Below are 18,056 nucleotides of genomic sequence, written 5' to 3'. Positions count from 1 at the left end.
ATGAGGTTGAGGGAGGAGTATCCATCTGACGAATTGCTCTACCATAGAGCTCTAAATGGTCACGGAAGGAATTCATAATGTCATCCCTCGGGTCAGGTCCAGTGAGATGTGTCTGAGTCACATTAGAAATGGTGGGCTGATGCTCCCGAGTAGCCATGTTGGCCATGTGATGTTTCTTTGTATTTTGCTGCCTGTACTTCTTATTCACCTCTGAACCTTGCTTCTTAGTCAGATCTTGAGCCCATTTTGGTTTCCCATGAAGATCCCAACAGGTATCTTTGGTGTGTCGGGGTTTCTGGCAATGAGTGCACCACAATTTTTCCTTATCTTCTTTTTTTTTTCTAGAGATCTTCTTTCTGGGAAGAAGATCCCCCACCAATAGATACACCCCCTTTTGCAACTAACACAACAGCATCCCCACCAGGGCTGTTCATCAAATTTCTCCTGCTTTCTTCAGATTGTACAAGAGCATAGACTTCCTAAACAGAAGGGAGATCCTTAGAGCTAAGAATCTGAACTCTGATAGATTCATACATAGGATTCAGACCATGTAAGAATGCAAACACCCTTTGCTGGGAGACAATCTGTTTGTACTTCTTAGCATCCTCATCACACTTCCAATCCACACTCTGGTAGTGATCCAACTCCTTCCAAGCAGATGTTAAGTCAAAGTAATAGAACGATAAACACCTCTCCCCCTGTCTACAAGTAGAAGATGCTGCCTGCAGTTGATAAATTTTGGCATGGTGTCTCAATTCTGAATATGTAGATTTTGCTTGTTCCTAGATTTCATTCGCAGTTTCAGCCCACATGAAATTCTTCCTGATTTGAGGTTGCATGGAAACCAAGAGCCAGGACATAACAATACTGTTTTCCTGATTCCATTTGTCATATTCAGCACTCCCGGAGGATGGTTCTTTTATCCTCCCATTAATATAGCCTATCTTCCCCCTTGCAGTGATGTATAACTTGATCCCTCTTGACCACTCTAGGTAATTTAAACCATCAAGAGGGACAACAGCCATAAGAAAGGATAGGTCACCCCTACCCATTCCATTCAGCATTGAGGAAACTCCAGATGAGGCTGAATCTTCACTACTCATGATTTCTGGTTTAAAAAAAAATAGCAACCAAAGGAGTACTTTCGTACAAGGCTATTATAGAAACAGGTCCTTCTGACCTACGGTTTCACTAGGAGCAAAGACTGAACACTGCTGTGGCGGTACTTCCCCCTTGTCTGTATAACCTACGGTCTTGTAGGAATCCAAGAAAAGAACACTGCAGTTGCAGTACACAATCAGGTCTGTATGACCTACAGTTGTACAAAGGTCATATGACCCTCCAACAGAATAGAAAAAACAGGTGAAGTTCACCACACCCCTAATCGGCAGGTCTGGTAGCCGAACAGTCAATGACTGAGATCAATACAATATCTGCTTTAGGACATCAACAGTCCATCGAAGGGGTAAAGAAATACAAAAAAAAATGTTGAATACAACTGCTTTGTTAAAGAAATACAGTCCCTCAATAGTCCATCAATCGGCTGAACAGTCAATCCGAAGGGCAGCCGAACAGTAAATGAACAGTACCTCTTTTAACTTCAGATGATAGCCTCTCTGTAAACCAGAACTCCCTCTACGAACCTCAGATGATAGCCTCTCTACAGTCGAATAGACAATGAATACCACTTCTGGGCTGGAAGATGAAAAGTCTCTATAACTTCTGGGTCGAACTGAATACAACTGATTAGCAGTTCGATGGATACAACCCTGGGAGATGAAAAGACTATCTGCTCGACATTGAACAACAGGTTTGCTTGACACCACCCTTCAGGCCTGGACGACTTGCTCTGATACCATTTTGAGCAAGAGCAAGAGCAAGTGAAGAGACAAGAGGAGAGAAGAGAGGGAGAGAGAAGAGGTGAGCCGAGAGGACTGAAAGCCCCTTCTGAACCTAGGGGGCGAAAGAATGATCTATTATTATTTATACTAGTACAGCCGAACAATGTAAACAAAGGAGAAATTACAACAGTACCCTTATGGTACTAAACCTGAATACATAAACAACTGACAACAGCCTGAAACCCTAAATTTCTGGAGAAATATGTCTGTGGGCCCCACAGGGTGTTTGGATTGGGCGCTCAGTGTTTGGAGGCTTTCTGATTTTCCTTCTTGAAGATTGAACCAAGTTGTTTGGTGTTTCGTGTAGTCTACAAGGTGCGGCTCCTTTTTTCTGTTTCTCCCAGCTTCCGAGTGTGACTCAGAATCCGAGTACTGCTGCATAGAGGTTGGCTCACAACACAGTCCTTGTTCTATCTTCATTTGGTGTCTTTTGAAGTTGTTTAAAATCTTTTTGAAGTGTTTAAAGAGATGAACTCCTCAGAGATTGAAAACAAGAATGTTGATGAATCCGGGCAGGTTCCAGGAGCCTCTATTGACTCTCTACTAACTGTGACCACAGTCAAGCTGGATGGAACTAATTATTTGGCATGGTCACAATCAGTAAAGATTCATATCTGTAGTAGAAGAAAGTGGGATTTTATCTCCGGGTGCAAAAAGGCTCCCTCAGAAGATGATCCATCTTATGAGAAGTGGATGCAAGAAAATTATACTGTTATTGGGTGGCTTTTGAACTCAATGCAGCCACAGATTAGTCGGCACTATTTGTGGATGAATTCAGCAAAGGAAATCTAGGATAGTGTTGCTGAAACCTATTCCCAAAAATTAAATGTGGTTAGAGCTTATAAGTTGAGAAGTGATGTGAAAAATTTAAGACAGGGGGAGAAACCTTTAGCTGTATACTTCTCAATACTGAAATCTTTGTGGCAAGAAATAGATTTGATAGAAGCTGTAACTTGGGACAGCACTAATGATGCAGAGACCTACAAAAAACTAGTTGAGAGAAATAGGGTGTTTGAGTTCTTGATTGGACTAAACCCAGAGTATGATATTACAAAACAAAATATTTTATCCAAGGAGAGTGTCTCAATATCACAAGCATATGCCTTGGTAAGTAGTGAAGAAAGTAGAAGGCTTGTCCAGGTTCAAGGGGCTGGTCTAAATGATCACTTTGCTAATATGGGAGTGAAACCCAAAGGGGTTGCAGGGACTCCAAGTGGATCAGGGAAGAAAGAGGTTGTTTGTGAGTACTAAAAAAGGCCAAAACACACTAAAGACAAGTGCTGGAAATTACATCCTGAGCTTCTACCTCTTCGATTTCAGAAGAAGCATGATAATAAAAGAGCAGGGAGTGCTAATGTTGCTGCTGGTCCAGATAGTGGCAAATACCAAATTGAAGAGATGACAGCTAGTTCGCAGTTAGCAGCCATGAAAGAAAAATATGAGAAGTTTGGGAGGATGTGTTAGACAGTTTTGTATGCCCTTAGCTTCAATCTGATTTGATGTACTTTTGTTATTTAGTGGAAATAAATAAAGTGCATGTTTGATTCATGTTGTTTGGTTTAATTCTGTGTAAAACCCTAAAACTGGACATTTATAGAGACTCATGTTAGTTTTAAATGTTCACAGCCGTTGGATAAGTCTGGGGAGATTTATCCTGCCAAGGCTGATACTGGTGTGCCACCAAGTGTTGGGATGGCCTGTCTCAGCCATCAGGGTAAGACCCGAGGCACATGCAGTATGGGATTACTTGAATCCTTGAACCGGACCAGATTTCCAGTATTGCCCTGGACCTTGGAGATAGATGGGCAAAACTGGAAAGTTACACCTGACCCCTAGACTCGATTATGACATTTCACTAGGTGTTGGATCAGGCTGCCTTTGATATGCCAATCAGTGAGATCCTTGGTGGGGATCAAAACCTGGGTATGTTGGGGCAGTTTGAGAATTCATCTGAGTGGGTGATCATAGTGACAGAATCAGCCACTTTGTCGGACAAAGGGTAATGATCGGGAATGCACTCTCTCTGATGGAAACCAAACTGCCGGCAGTTGATTTCAATCGTTGGAATTTTGTTTTGCAAAATTAATATATTTATATATATATGTACGGTTTCGAATTGTTTGCAAATGGTTTTAATTCCCGGGATCCATGTGAGAGGAGAGTGCGGCACTGTTCCTTGCAGCCGAGGGAGAGGTCCTCTCTTGTCGGGCAGTGCTTGATCATTAAGGGCTGAGAGGTTAAGTGTAAGACCATTGAGGATAATACCTGATGGGCTAATCTTGCACCTGCCCACAGTCCCTGGGTTTTTATAAGATGGCTTGGCCCAGGGACCACTTAATGTAAGTGTTGGGCCCATAGGGTCCATATGATGGACTCAAGGGGTTCATTGAGTTTTTCAGTGAATTCGGCTGGGCCTTGTTTTAGAGGCTGGGCCGAACCCATGTGGCTGGTGTGTAGATCAATGCTTGGGTCCCACGCCATACAAAGAAGCCCAACTGGGCAGCAGATTGGAAAGTAATTAGACACTGAACACTTAATGGGCCAAAAGCCCATTTCGAGGTGGGCTGATATGATCACCCATCCATGGGGCGAATTTGAGATTAAAGTTAGTAAAAGGATTGGGCCTTTTAGCCTTATCCACTCTAAGAGACCAAATTCAAATTAGATTTGAATCTGGTAACCTCCTGATAAGATCAGGAGTAAGCTAACTCTATCTGCAGAAAGGATTAAGATTATCCCCTATCCAAATACTGATTTGGATTGGGATAACTCCTAAAAAGGAGGTTTCTTAATCAAGAAGAAAAGAGGAGATTTCGAACCACCTTGAAGAGGTATAGGATACCTCCTGCGAATTCAGATCTGATCTGATTCATACTCTCCAGAAAAAGGGAAAAAACAGTTCAGCCTTTTTCGTTTTTGGAGATCTCCTCCTGCCGCCGCCATCTGCCATTGCAAGATTAGATCTTTGTAGAAAAGAAAGTCAAGAAATCTGTTCTTGACATCAGTCTTGCAAGAAAGACTGAGAAGGATTCAGTGTTTAGTACTTCCAGAGGATTCTTGTGAAGGATCCAGTGTGTAGGACGCACCCTGCTGGTTCTGTTCCATTCACAGCTGTGTCATCTTCAGCAGGAACGGATCTTGGAGCATTCTTTGGGCGTGAACACCAACTTTGGGAGATACTGCTTCTCCGGATCAGGTATATTCCTCCCATTTATCTTTTGGTACAGATCTGGTTTGATTATGGTTCAAGTAGGATCCTTGAATATTGTATTCTAAATTTAGGGAATATGATTCCCAGTTGGGAGAAGGTAGGAAATTTTTTGAAATTCGCCCACCCATTCCGCAACCTTTATGGCGTCCATTAGATGGATCCTACCATTCTTTCAGGATGATCAGTCACCTAGAGGGTGTGACTTCTTCTTCCAACCCTTCAGAAAATTCAATCTCTTCTGCATTTTCTCATTCAGGTATACAGGCTTCTGCCAATCATGCAACCATTTCAGGTAATCGTAGGATCCCTTGGATTATTGATTCAGGTGCTTCTAATCATATGACCAACCTTTCTACCTTGTTTGTTTCATATGATTTACTTCCTGGATGTGACAAAATCACCCTAGCCGATGGCTCTCTTGCCCCTATCTGCGGCAAGGGAACCATCAAGGCTACAGACTCCTTGGTTCTTCCTTCCGCTTTTCATGTACCTAGACTAAATACAAACTTGTTATCTGTAAGTAGTCTAACTAATTCATTAAACCGTTATGTAACCTTCTTCCCTTCCTACTGTGTTTTTTAGGATCTGGAGTCTCAGAAGGTGATTGGGAGTGGCCGTGAGGCGAATGGAATATACCTGCTTGACACTCTAGGACAGTGCCCTAAACAACTTGGAAAAGCTGCTTTTGGGTCTATATCTACAGAGTCTATCAGTCGAGTCATGTTATGTCATTTTTGTTTGGGTCATCTTTCTTTTTTTGCATTGAGTCATTTATTCCCTGAAATGTTTAAGGGAATTAGTTTGTCCAGTCTTCATTGTGAGTCTTGTGAGCTGTCAAAGCATTGTAGAAACAATTATCCCTTGAGTAATAAAAGATCTTCTTCTCCTTTTAATATTGTGCACTTTGATGTGTGGGGGCCTTACCACTTACCCTCTATGGGTGGCTACAAATATTTTATCTTGTTCATTAATGACTTTTCTCGGTTTACTTGGATATTCTTGACGAAATCCCGTGATGAAGTTCCCAGACTTGTGAGGCAATTCCATGAATTTGTCCTAACCTAGTTTGATACCAGGATTAAAATTTTCAGATCTGACAATGCAAAAGAATATTTTGAGAAGAACTTGTCCTGCTATCTCACTGATTTAGGGGTTATTCATTAAAGCTCCTGTGTTAGGACCCCAGAACAGAATGGAGTTGCTGAAAGAAAAAATAGACATGTTGTTGAAGTTGCAAGAAGTATCCTGTTTGCCTCACATCTCCCTACAAAGTTTTGGGGTGATGCTGTTCTCACTGCTACCTACCTTATAAATCGTATGCCATCCAGGGTTTTGGGGTTTAAGTCTCCTTTCAGTCTCCTTCATCTAGACAAGGAGCTTTTTTCTATTCCTCTTCGTGTCTTTGGCTGCACCTGTTATGTACATATCCCTAGTGTCCAAAGACATAAATTTGAACCAAAAGCCCACAAATGTATCTTCCTTGGTTATTCCCCCACACAAAAGGGTTATTGTTGCTTTGATCCAAAGACCGGTACTCGATATGTCACAATGGATGTCACCTTTGATGAGCTTTCTTCCTTTTATGGTTCCTCTCTGGAGGGACATTGTCCAAAGGGGGAGGATTTGTCACAAGTCTTTGCTCTTCCTCTTTCTGTCCCAGTTGAGTCTTTTACTAAGTCTCTTCTTCCTTCAAATGAATCAAGAGAGGATCAATCATTCCACTCTTCCTGTCCTAATGTTCCTCCCCCTTTACCTCCTCGTCCTCTTTTTAATCCCAGGATGTATCAAAGGCAAAGATCCAGAAATGAGCAAGTTGTTTCCCCTACAACACATGAGCCTCATGCACTTCCAGTTACAGATGAGACAACATGTACTGTTTCAGCCCCTTTGGAGCCATCCTTCCCAGACCTTGATATCCTCATTGCTATTAAGAAAGGAAAAAGGAAGTGTACTGCACATTGCATTTCCAAACACCTTTCTTATAGTTTGCTTTCTCCTTCATATTTTGCCTACCTTTCTTCTGTTGCCTCTAACCCAATTCCCAAGTCTGTGTCAGAAGCTCTTAATATTCCAGAATGGAGGGATGCTATGAGATCAGAAATTGATGCCCTACACAAGAATGCCACTTGGGAAGTGGTTGATTTGCCTGAAGGGAAGGATCCAATTGGCTGTAAGTGGGTCTTTACTATCAAATATCATGCTGATGGCACCATTGAGAGGTACAAGTCTAGACTGGTTGCAAAAGGTTATACACAGACATATGGGATTGATTATCTGGAGACCTTTGCCCTTGTTGCCAAGATGACTTTTGTGAGAGTTCTTCTATCTTTGGCTGCTCACTCAGACTGGCCATTTTATCAACTAGATGTAAAGAATGCATTTTTGAGTGGAGAATTACATGAGAAGGTTTATATGTCTCTTCCTCCAGGGATGTATGAAATAAATATGAAAGGTGTGAATAAACCCTAGTTGATTCTAGGTCAAAGTAGAGAAGACAGAAGAAGAAAGAAAAGAGAAAAAAGAAGAGGGTGATACACATATAGTTCATACTCAGGCTCATACTTAGCCTATGATCTGACAGGCTCATACAGAAGAAGAGGGTGTTCTGGCAGAAGAAGAGGGTGCTCTGACAGGATGTATGAAATAAATATGAAAGGTGTGAATATCCCCCCAATATTTGTGCTCTAACAGGCTCATACTCAGCCTTCAAGCCCACAAGAAACCTAGTCACATCAAGCTGTTCACGTTGCTTTTGTTGGATCTGGACATCTAATGTTAGAGGGTGATACACATTTAGTTCATTGCGGATGTTCCTCAAACTTGCATAATACTCCTCTAAGCTTTGACTTCCTTGCTTCAAATTGAAGTACTCTTGGTATAATTGATATACCCTAGTTGTGTTGTGTTGTCTTGTCCAGAGTACAAATTTTTAGCATGATCCCAGATCTCTTTGGCTGTAACTAGGAACATGAAGTTCACACTAATCTTTGGTTCCATGCTGTTCCAAAGCCATGTCATTATATGTGCATCATGTTGTTCCCAATCACTGAACCCAGGGGAATTAGAAGAAGGTTTCTCCTCCCTCACATGTTTTACTTTCCTCTTGGTCTTCAAGAACACCTCCACAGATTTTGCCCATGGTACATAGTTCTCACCATTCAACTTGATGGATATCATTTGAACACTTATATAATCTGAAGAAAGCATGACGCTGGTTTTGTTGTCATTCCCATCTACGGAAGAAGCCATCTCAATTATTTCACCTTCAAATATACAACACAACCTCACACTCTTTCACAAGGCTTATCTCACTTATAACACCACCAACCCTAGTTTCTTTAAATACACATTACACACCACACACTAAGGCTGAAATCACTCAGTCTTCACATCAAACACCCGGGCTGCACACTGCAGAACCATTCACCATCAACACACTAAGACTGAAATCACTCAGTCTTCACATCAAACACTTGGGCTACACACTGCAGAACTGATTACACACAAGGTCTAGGACACAACCACCACCACCACCAATCACCACGACACAACCTCCACCAATCTACTGTTGTTGTGAACTTCAGCAGTCGACAACTCTTCTTTCAGCATACATATGAAGAGAAATGCAGAGAAACACGACTGAAATGCATATCAGTCACACCGAGCATCACCACAACCAACTTTTGAAGCAAAAAGAAAACATTCACAGTCCCTTATTTGGACAAACAACAATAGTGTTCATACCTTCATACCTGTCCACATTCAACCCTCTTCGATACTGAATAGAGGGTTTAGTATACCACTTCAACAACCACCACAACAACGACCGGAGGCATTCTCACCTCCAGGCCCACAAAACGACAGCTCCTTTTCAGCCCCTTTATCGAACCTCCACTCAGGTCAGTCGAAAAAGAAGATGACTGTGAAAGTTGGCGGCGAACCCAGAAAGAGAACAGCAACAAGAAAGAAATAAGGATACAACCTTACAGCTCTGATACCATGTGAATAAACCCTAGATGATTCTAGGTTAAAGTAGAGAAGAAGGAAGAAGAAAGAAAAGAGAAAGAAGAAGAAGAGTATTTGGCCAGACTAGAAGAGAGAATGTGTAAAAAAATCACTCTCCTAGCCGACCCACTTGAATTTTATTCATAAAAGTTAGAGTTACAAGAAAGACAGTTTTGTCCCTCATATAAGATGGGACACATAACTTAAACTCAGATACAATAGACCTTTCACTTTCAAGAAGATAAACCAGAATGACCAAAATACCCCTGACTCGAGCATTCTAACAAAAGGAAAGGTATGCAAGTTGATGAGATCTCTTTATGGACTAAAACAGTCCCCTAGAGCATGGTTTGAGAGGTTTAGGGCTGCCCTTGTTAACTTTGGCTATGTATAGACACAGTCTGATGATCATACTCTCTTTGTGAAGAGGAGAGGATTCCTAGCAGTTTACCTGATTGTGTATGTTGATGATATTGTTGTGACTGGTAATGATGTCTCAGGAATTAATGATCTCAATTCTTTTCTTCATAAAGAGTTTGAGATCAAAGATCTGGGGGAATTGAGATACTTTCTTGGCGTAGAAGTTGCTAGATCCAAGGATGGGATTCTTATCTCTCAGAGGAAGTATGTTCTTGATTTGCTCTCTGAAACAGGGAAGATGGGTTCTAGACCAGTTGCTACTCCTATTGATATGAATCATAAACTCTCTGCTTCAGATGGAATATTGTTAGAAGACAAAAGAGTCTTCCAGAGACTCCTTGGAAAAATTCTTTATCTATGCATGACTCAGCCTGACATTGCATATGCTGTCAGTTGCATCAGCTAATTCATGCATGCTCCCCGGGATACTCATATGGCAGTAGCAGAGCGAATTCTGTGTTATTTGAAGGGCTCCCCTAGAAAGGGAATTCTGCTTGCCAAGCATGGCCATATGAAACTTGAAGCCTATACGGATGCTGACTGGACTGGAAACATTGATGACAGAAGATCTACTTCTGGGTACTGCAGCTTGGTGGCAGGTAATATTGTCTCTTGGAGAAGCAAGAAACAATCTGTTGTTGCTCGATCTTTAGTAGAAGCAGAATACAAAGCCATGGCACATGGAGTTTCTTAACTATTGTGGCTAAAATCATTGATGGAGGAACTGGGGATTGAGCATGATAAGCCAATGATGTTATACTGTAATAATTAGGCCGCCATCAACATTGCTCACAACCCAGTACAACATGACAAAACTAAGCATATTGAAGTTGATAGACACTTAATAAGAGAAAGAGTGGCTTCTGGTGAAATGTGTCTACCTTTCATCACCTCTGAAGGACAGTTAGCAGATTTCCTCACCAAGGCATTCCCAAGGCTAAACTTCAACATGATACTGGCAAGCTTGGCATGATTGACATCTATGCTCAACTTGAGGGGGAGTATAGAGAAGATGGGCCGAATGGCCCATAGGCTGTTTATCCTTTTTTATCTTTTATATTCTTTACTGTAATGGGCCTTATTCTGGCCCTATTCTTTCTATGTTATGTTCTTTTAATTTCTTGCCCAACTAAGGGCCTCTCTGTAAATTATCAAAGTTTAACTTAATAAAATAGTGTTAGGGGTGTAAGAGTGAGATTACGGTTCGAAACTCTCTTACTCTGAACCCCTATTGCCGCCATCTTCTTCTTCATCTTCTCTTCCTTAGAAGAATGATTTCCGTTATTTTATTTTGATTTCTGCATTTGTTCTAAACAGTCCTCTATTCTCAAAAGACTGTTTTTCATCTATCTTCAAAAACTCTTCTATTTCTTTCCTTACATAAATTCCAGCAGATAGCAAAAGGTATGCAACTCCAAATTAGCATGGCTTTCTTACTGCTTCTGAGCTTTGGCTATGATGAGAAGATCTCTGAATGACACCTGTAGGACAGATGAAGTTTCTAATTATAATGAATTACACCCAAGGTTAGCATAAATCTGTTTGCATTAATAATGGATGAACTAACTAAACATTTATATCCTGTGGTCTATGTTGTTTGTTAATGATATAGTATTTGATTGACAAGAGTAAAGATGGACTAAATGTAAAGCTAGAATGATTGATAGATGCTATGGACCCGAAAAAACATATATTGCAATTTCAGTGGAAAGAGTACTAAAAATGGAGGTGTAGTTAAGATCAAACTGATCACTTTTGTTACCTTGAATTGATTATCTGTAATGAGAGAGAAATAAGATTAGAGCTAGGTTGGATAAAATGAAGGAGTTTATCTGGTTTTTTTTATGACCCATACATACAAATGAGTCAAAAAAGAAACATTCTTTAAGGTTGCTAGAAGACTAGCAATATTATATTGAGCAAAGTGCTGAGCAATTGGAAATGACGGAAATTCAATTGAGATGGCTTGTCTATGTCCATAGATGATTAATGACTGCACTAGGAGTGACCTGTTGAAAGTAGAAGGGACCAAAAGAGCAAGGAGAAGAACAAAGAAAACTTGGATTGATGTGGTAAGAAATGACCTAAGGTCTATCTATTTAATAGGAAATATGGTTCTTGATAGATTGGAAAGGTGGGATATGATTCATGTAGACAACCCCAAATTGTTGGGATTGATGCTGAGTTGAGTAAATTTTTAAGTGGTCTGTATAAATTGATCTTGGTTACTTAAAATGTAGCAGGCCATTATAAGGAATGAATCTTTTGTCACTTCCCCTAGTGCTTAATCTTGCCAATTTTCTTTTAGGTAATTTGGACTTGATTTTTCACTTCAGCAGAAAATATACATATTTATGGTTGAGCCACTACTTCTATTTTGAATGGATTAACCTTAACCCTTGTTCCAGGTCAGAACTTGAAAGAGTTGTCCAAGGGACTGCAACAGTGCAATGACATGGGCAATTGTCTCATTGATGATGGATCTGGGTGCTTAACATCTTCCTGTTCTTGAACTTTATCTTAACAACAAACATTGGTGTTTATCTTTAAAGTTTGTGATGCACGTGTTCAGATGCCAAGACCTGTTTCTTTTCTTTTTAAAAATGTCAGTGGTTTCAAGTGATGCCATGATACAGTTTTGCTTTAGATGATTTCAATTTCTCATCCTTGTCTATTGATGTGCTAATAAAATGAGATCCAAATGCATGCAGATGTTAAAGTTAGTAAATTTCATGGAATAACTACTACACCACCCCTTGTTTGGTTGAAACAATTGAAAAGTAGTTACATGATGTTAATCATTTGATAGAATAAGCTAAACAAGCTGATAGAGAAGTAGATCTGGTAACAATTAAAGATGTGATAGTATGGTCGCTAGAATACTAGTTAATGTTCTCTTGTAATCTTTCTTATGTTTCTCCTTTTCTCAACTCATCCATCTTGTTTTTCATTTTTGTGATTGTTCAATCCTTTTTTTCTGGGCTTTGTTGTCCACTTTGCAATTCTGGTGTGGTGTACAAATAGGATTTTGTTCTTCAACCTGGCTGTCATTTTATTGTTTTCCCATATTTCTTCAAGGGTTTGGTATGATTTTGCATATGTATCATAGTGGCTTTGTTTTGTGTACTGTCATGAATGGAATGCGTTGGATAATTATATTAACTCCTTTTACTGTCTTATGATTGGTCTTTTCCTTCTATACAAGTTTTAATGGATGTGTTGGATACTTACATCATCTCTGTTTACTGTCAAATGATTGATCTTTTTTTTTTTTTTCTTGTTATACAGGTTTTGGGTGCATTTGGTGATGTCTTACATTTTTTCAATATGGACATGCTATGTGCTCTATAAAGAATATGATAAAATAGCTTCTATGAGGCTTCATTTTCTTGCATCTCAGAATCGTCGTCCGGATCAATTTACAGTAAGTTTCTCTAAGATTTTAGAAATTAGAACCTGTCTTGATCTCTTTTCAATATGAATAGATGAGTGACAAGTTTTCTTTGTAGGTCCATTATAACTTATTCCTTATCATTTCATGCCATCTTTAGGCATTCTAAAGCCCCGGATTTTTTAAATATCAGGACTACTTTATGTTTTCTGTTCATAGTTTTAATGCCTTGATTGCTTAGCTACATAAATGTTGCTTGTTCTAACTTCTAACATTGTTGTGTTTAAAGTAAGTGAATGTTTTTTAAAAAAAATGTCTTTTATGTTGAGTGAATGGAACTGTTGGGTGGTGCTTCCAAGGTTCAAAATTTTGACATGATACGCCCTATCCGTCGTATCGTATCATATTGGTGGACTGTCAATACATGAAATACGAGTCTTTCAAAGGGTAGGCTGTCAATGTCGTTCGTACAAGAGAGAACACAGCAGATTTGGGGTGTCTAATGTGTCGACCACACCAAGAAGAGGCTATTTATATTAAAATATGTAAAAAGACACTTTTGTCCTTATAATACAATAAGTAATGTACAAGGTAAAAAGAATAGAAAACGAATGGTGCAACAAGAAGAAAAATTACAATTCAGCCCTCACTATCTCTATCTCTACACTCCCCCTCAATTTGATGTAGTGGCACTATAATCGGTTTGTCCGTTAGAAAGGAATGCCTGGCCCTAGTCATAGCCTTTGTGAAAATATTTGCCAATACATGAAGCAATGAAATCTGCCGATAGTAAGGAGATTTCTTATAAAATGACAATCCACTTCAATGTGCTTCGTCCTTTCATGGAAGACAGGATTAGCTGCAATTGTGATGCACTTAGATTGTTAGCCAATAAAGGAACAAGAGATGATTTAGCAATATTAAGGTCATGTAGGAGTGACTGGAGCCAAATAATCTCACTGCACACTAAGGACATGGCTCTATATTCTGCTTTAGTGGATGACTTGGAAACAATTTGTTGCTTCTTACATTTCCAAGATACAAGAGAATCACCAAGAAATATGTGTTAAAATTCGGTTAATCTTTAAGTACAGTACCGAAGGGGTACTATTGTATTTTCCTCCTTTTATTTTTTACTAAAAGTATGTGTTAATTTGATGTAGTGGTACTATTGTATTCGGTTAATCTTTTGTCGCCCTAGTATAAATACTAAAAGTTGGTGTCGCCAGCCTTATCTTTTGACTCTCAAATCTCTCCTCTCTTCCTCTCTTCTCTCCTGTATAACGTGGTATCAAAGTGGGACTATCAGATCTGAAAGGAGAGATCGAGTGAACCTCTTCCGCATCAGACTATCAGAACTTCCTTCGCCAGCTACTGTTTGGGTTATTGAAGATCCAATTTTTTTTACAACGAACCGAAGTAACTTCTATCCCTTCCTCCTTTTTTCCTTTTTTTTTCTGGTCATGTCCCAGGACGGAACCTGTACTAGGTCTGATTGTTGGGTGTGAGGTGATCAACACCTCTTTCTTTCCCTTTTTGTGGGATCTGCTGATCCCTGTGTAGGCTGTAGATGCTGAGACAGCAGCCTTTATGATGAACTTGTAGGTCAGGGGATGACCTGTACATGCTACGACAGCAACTATATTTGATGTGTAGGTCAAGAGATGACCTGTATGTGCTGCAACAGCAGCCATATTTGTTTCTATAGGTCAAGAGATGACCTGTTAGTGCTGTACAACAGCTATATTTGATTCTGTAGGTCAAGAGATAACCTGTTAGTGCTGTAACAACAACTTTTTTTTTTTTTTATTTTATTAAAGAGCTGAGTTTCAGAAGGGAAAAGGAGGTGTTTTCTTTCTTGGTGTTAGACTGCTCTTTTTAAGTTTTTGTGCCCACTTTAAGAGTGGTCTGAAACTGTGATCATGAGTGGTGAAGATTCTGCAATATCCAGTGTTTCCTCAATGCAGAATGGAATAAGTGGGGGTGTGGATCTGTCCTTTCCCATAGCTTTTATCCCCTTGGATGGCTTAAATTATTTAGAATGGTCGAGAGGGATCAAGTTATACATTACTGCAAGGGGAAAAATAGGATATATAAATGGGAGAATTAAAGAACCTAATTCTGGGAGTGCTAAGTATGATAGATGGAACCAAGAAAACAACATGGCCATGTCTTGACTTTTAGTGTCTATGCAACCTCAAGTGAGAAGCAACTTTATGTGGGCTGAAACGGCTTATGAGATTTGGGAATAGACAAAATCTTCCTATTCTGAGCTACGTTACTATGTAAAAATCTATCAGTTACAGTCAGAATCATCTACTTGTAAACAGGGGGAGAAGAGTCTTTCTATGTACTATTCAGACTTGACCTTTGTCTGGAAGGAGTTAGATCATTATCAAAGTGTGGACTGGAAGTGTGATGAAGATGCAAAAGTGTACAAGAAACTTGTTTCCCAACTTGAGGGGGGAGTGTTAGAAGTCGATTATTCTTTAAGTACAATACCGCAGGGGTACTATTGTATTTTCCTCCTTTTATGTTTTTTATGTTTTGTCACCCTAGTATAAATACTAAAAGTTGGTGCCGCCAGTATTATCTTTTGACTCTCAAATCTCTAATCTCTCTTCTCTCTTCCTCTCTTCTTCTCTTCTGTATAACAATATGCACCACCCAGTGGTAGATCTTCTAGTATCTGGACAACCAGCCCAATCGGCATCTACATAAGCAGAGAGCTGAAGTGACAAGGTGGATGGGAAGAACACACCATAGGAAACTATCCCCTGGATATATCTAATGATATGGTGTACAATTGTCATGTGAGGTTGATGCAGAACAAAGACAAATTGACTTACAATCTAGGCTGCATATGAAATGTCTAGGCGTGTCATTGTACTATAGTCTTAGTCTTAATTGTAAGGTTTAGAGATGTTGAAGAGAGAAGAGAAGAAGTGTTGAGAATGCTTGGTGTGTTACTGTTCACACCAAGAGATTTTTCATTTTTTCTTCACAAGCAAAATTACAAAGGTTCCCTTGAATAGGCACCCAAATACAAAAAAAAATCACAAAAGGACATAAATGCCCTCACACTCTTAACACTCCCCCTCAAGTTGAGCATAGATATTTATCATGCCCAGCTTGTTCAAATTGTTGTTGAGCTTTCATTTGGGAACCACTTTAGTAAGAGAATCAGCCAACTGGTCTTCAGTCCCCACATAAGGTAGACAAATCTTTCCACTGGCAACTCTTTCTCTAATGAAATGTCGACCAACCTCTATATGCTTTGTACGATCACGTTGAATAGGGTTGTGGGCTATGTTTATGGCAGCTCGATTGTCACAATATAATATAATTGGAGTATCAATTTGCAGTCCCATTTCTGTCAGCAAGTTCTTCAACCGCAACAATTCTGAGACTCCATGTGCCATAGATCTGTACTCTGCCTTTGCACTAGGTCGAGCCACAACTGATTAATTCTTACTTCTCCAAGATACAGCATTACCAGCCACCAAAGTACAATAGCCAGAAGTAGACTGCCTATCATCAATAGAACCTGTCCAGTCAACATTAGGATAGGCCTCTACCTTCTCCAAGTAGCTAACCTCCAACATAACAATTAGAAGATCGACTAATTGGTTGGCAAACCTTCTAGCTAAGAAAGGGGTGAATAGGGGTGATGTCGACAAGATATGATTTGCGGCAAATTAAGAAAGATATGATTTGCTGCAAATTTAGAAAGATTTGATTTGATTGATTATAGATTTGAATAAATTTGGGAAAGATTAGATTTGAATAAAATTAGGAAAGTCATATCCTAGGATTAAGTGAAAGATTTAATCAATCCCTAATTGAGAGAGATTCTAGGAGTAATTGAGAGAGATCCTAGGAGTTTGTTTCTCCTATCTTTTCTTATTTAAGTTGTATGCTCAACATGTTTTATCAACACACTATCAATACAGAAGTATTACTTTTTCTCTCCCTTTCTTCTTCTCTTCCTCTTTATTTTTCCACATGGTATCAAAGCTTTAGGGTCCGATCATGAATTTTAAGGTCGCCATGGTTGGCTTTGGTTCAGCCTCTTCGGATGCTACCAGTGGTGTGACATCTTTGGAGGGAGGTATTCAGTCAGCGGCCATCTCTCTCTCTGAGAATTCTCTTCAGATTGCTATTCACAAATTGAACGGAAAGAATTATCTTGAGTGGTCTCAGTCCGTGTGGTTGGTGATCGACGACAAAGGGAAACTCGACTATTTGAATGGCGAAGTAAAACCGCCGGCAACTGATGATCCAAAGTACAGGCAGTGGCATTCTGAAAATTCTATGGTTACCGCCTGGCTGATCAACTCTATGGATCCTGTGGTTGGAAAAACATTCATGTTCATGCCAATTGCTCGTGATGTGTGGGAAGCTGTCAGGGAAACCTATTCAGATCTGGACAATCATTCACAATTGTTCGAACTAAATACCTGAATGTGGAAGATGCAGCAAGGTAAGCGTGACGTAACTTCTTATTATAATGAGAAGATGGCTGTTTGACAGGAGCTGGATTTATTTGAAGAAGAAGAATGGGTTCGGGGACGTATCTTAGGGCGAAAGACCTTGCCTACTATAAGAGAAGTTTTTTCAGAAGTGAGTAGAGAAGAAGCACGGCGGCAAGTGAAGTTGAAGAATGTTAATGAAACAAAAACTGAGAATGAAGGGTCCGCTCTTGTGGCCCGAGGTGCAGATGTAGACGGAGATAAATGAGGAGGAAAGCAAAGACCTTGTGTGATCACTGTAAAAAGCCATGGCATACTCAGTAAACCTGCTGGAAGCTGCACGGGAAACCAACAAGTTGGAAGAAAAAATCAGACAGTGACAACAAGTCAGGGGGAGATGTCCGCGCGCTTCAAGTAAGCAATTCGGATCCAGGGCAGCAATCATCCTCGGAGTCTCTTCCTTTCACAAAAGAACAAATAGAGCACTTGTATAAAATGTTTCAATCTCAATCATTAAGAAACTCTAACCCATCCTGCTCTCTAGCCCAGTCAGGTAATTTTTTCATTGCAGCCATTGCTTGTACCAAATCTAATGGCTCTTGGATATTAGATTAAGGTGCCACTGATCATATGACCAACACTTCACAATTCTTCTC

General features: G+C 39.9%; 1 protein-coding gene across 6 annotated transcripts in view; it reads left to right on the top strand.

The window, feature by feature from the left end:
- The window catches only part of LOC148861776 (hyperosmolality-gated Ca2+ permeable channel 1.7-like), a 146,029-nt gene that overhangs the window by 10,034 nt on the left and 117,939 nt on the right, over positions 1-18,056 (top strand). For all 6 annotated transcript variants that reach the window (XM_088941679.1, XM_088941677.1, XM_088941675.1 and 3 more), the window contains one exon: positions 12,826-12,961. In XM_088941679.1, coding sequence (XP_088797805.1) covers positions 12,826-12,961 — 136 coding nt within the window. The remainder of the gene's footprint in view (positions 1-12,825; positions 12,962-18,056) is intronic.

Source organism: Nelumbo lutea, chromosome 4 (assembly GCF_056320005.1).
Source record: "Nelumbo lutea isolate HS-2025 chromosome 4, American lotus-T2T, whole genome shotgun sequence".
NCBI classification, from domain to species: Eukaryota; Viridiplantae; Streptophyta; class Magnoliopsida; order Proteales; family Nelumbonaceae; genus Nelumbo; species Nelumbo lutea.
The sequence above is the reverse complement of the archived record's forward strand: the minus strand, read 5'-3'. Positions and strand labels throughout refer to the sequence as shown.